General features: G+C 65.3%; 1 protein-coding gene across 1 annotated transcript in view; it reads left to right on the top strand.

Annotated features, from left to right (window-relative positions):
- Nucleotides 1–3: 3 nt before the first annotated feature.
- Nucleotides 4–1,179, top strand: part of FAT4 (FAT atypical cadherin 4) — a gene marked incomplete at its 5' end in the record, with an annotated part of 131,502 nt that continues 130,326 nt past the window's right edge. Inside the window, 2 exon segments of the mRNA XM_009071562.1 lie at nt 4–190; nt 193–1,178. Coding sequence (XP_009069810.1) covers nt 4–190; nt 193–1,178 — 1,173 coding nt within the window.

Below are 1,179 nucleotides of genomic sequence, written 5' to 3'. Positions count from 1 at the left end.
GAGCAGCCGCCCGGCACCTGGGTGGGAACCATCGCCACCCGGCCCGGCTTCACCTACCGGCTGAGCGAGCACCACGAGCTCTTCGCCATCAACGCCACCTCGGGCGCCTTGCACACCCGCGCCACGATCGACCGCGAGAGCCTGGCCAGCGACGTGGTGGACCTGGGGGTGCTCTCCAGCCAGCCCACCTACCACAGCGTTTTTTTAACGACAACGCGCCCGTCTTCCCCGACCCCTCCGTCGTGGTGACTTTCAAGGAGGACACGGGCAGCGGGCGCCAGCTCATCCTGGACACGGCCACCGACGCCGACAGCGGCACCAACGGCGTGGACCACGGTTCCTATCGCATCGTGGCCGGCAACGAGGAGGGTCGTTTTCGGCTCAACGTCACCCTCAACCCCAGCGGTGAAGGAGCTTTCTTGCACCTGGTTTCCCGGGGAGGGCTGGACCGAGAGGCCACCCCTACCTACCAGCTGTTGGTGCAAGTGGAGGACAAGGGTGAGCCCCGTCGGCGAGGGTACCTTCAGGTCAACGTCACCGTCCAGGACATCAACGACAACCCACCCGTCTTCAGCCAGACGCTTTACCAGGCACGAGTGCCTGAGGATGCGCCTGTCGGGGCCAGTGTTCTCCAGGTCGCTGCAGCTGATGCCGATGAAGGCACCAATGCGGACATCCGCTACCGCCTGGAAGGAGGTGATGGCAGTGGTGGTGGGGATGGGGCTGGTGGCCTCCCGTTTGAGGTGGACCCTGAGAGCGGGGTGATCCGCATCCGCGAGCCCTTGGACTACGAGATGCGCCAGCAGTACTCGCTGACTGTTCAGGCCATGGACCGAGGGGTGCCGGCGCTGAGCGGCCGGGCCGAGGCTCTCATCCGCCTGCTCGACGTCAACGACAACGAGCCCCGCGTGAAGTTCCGCTACTTCCCGGCCCCCTCCCGGTTTGCCTCCGTGGATGAGAACGCAGCCCCTGGCACAGTGGTGGCCCTGCTGACGGTGAGCGATGCTGACTCCCCTGCGGCCAACGGGAACATCTCCGTGTCGATCCTGGCGGGGAACGAGCAGCGGCACTTTGAGGTGCACAGTAGTAAGGTACCCAACCTCAGCCTTATAAAGGTAGCGGCCGCGTTGGACCGGGAGCGCATCCCGGCCTATAACCTTACCGTGGCAGTGGCGGATA

This window comes from Acanthisitta chloris, unplaced genomic scaffold (assembly GCF_000695815.1).
Source record: "Acanthisitta chloris isolate BGI_N310 unplaced genomic scaffold, ASM69581v1 scaffold8010, whole genome shotgun sequence".
Lineage (NCBI taxonomy): Eukaryota > Metazoa > Chordata > Aves > Passeriformes > Acanthisittidae > Acanthisitta > Acanthisitta chloris.
Note: the sequence above shows the minus strand (reverse complement) of the source record. Positions and strands in the feature narration are given on the sequence as shown.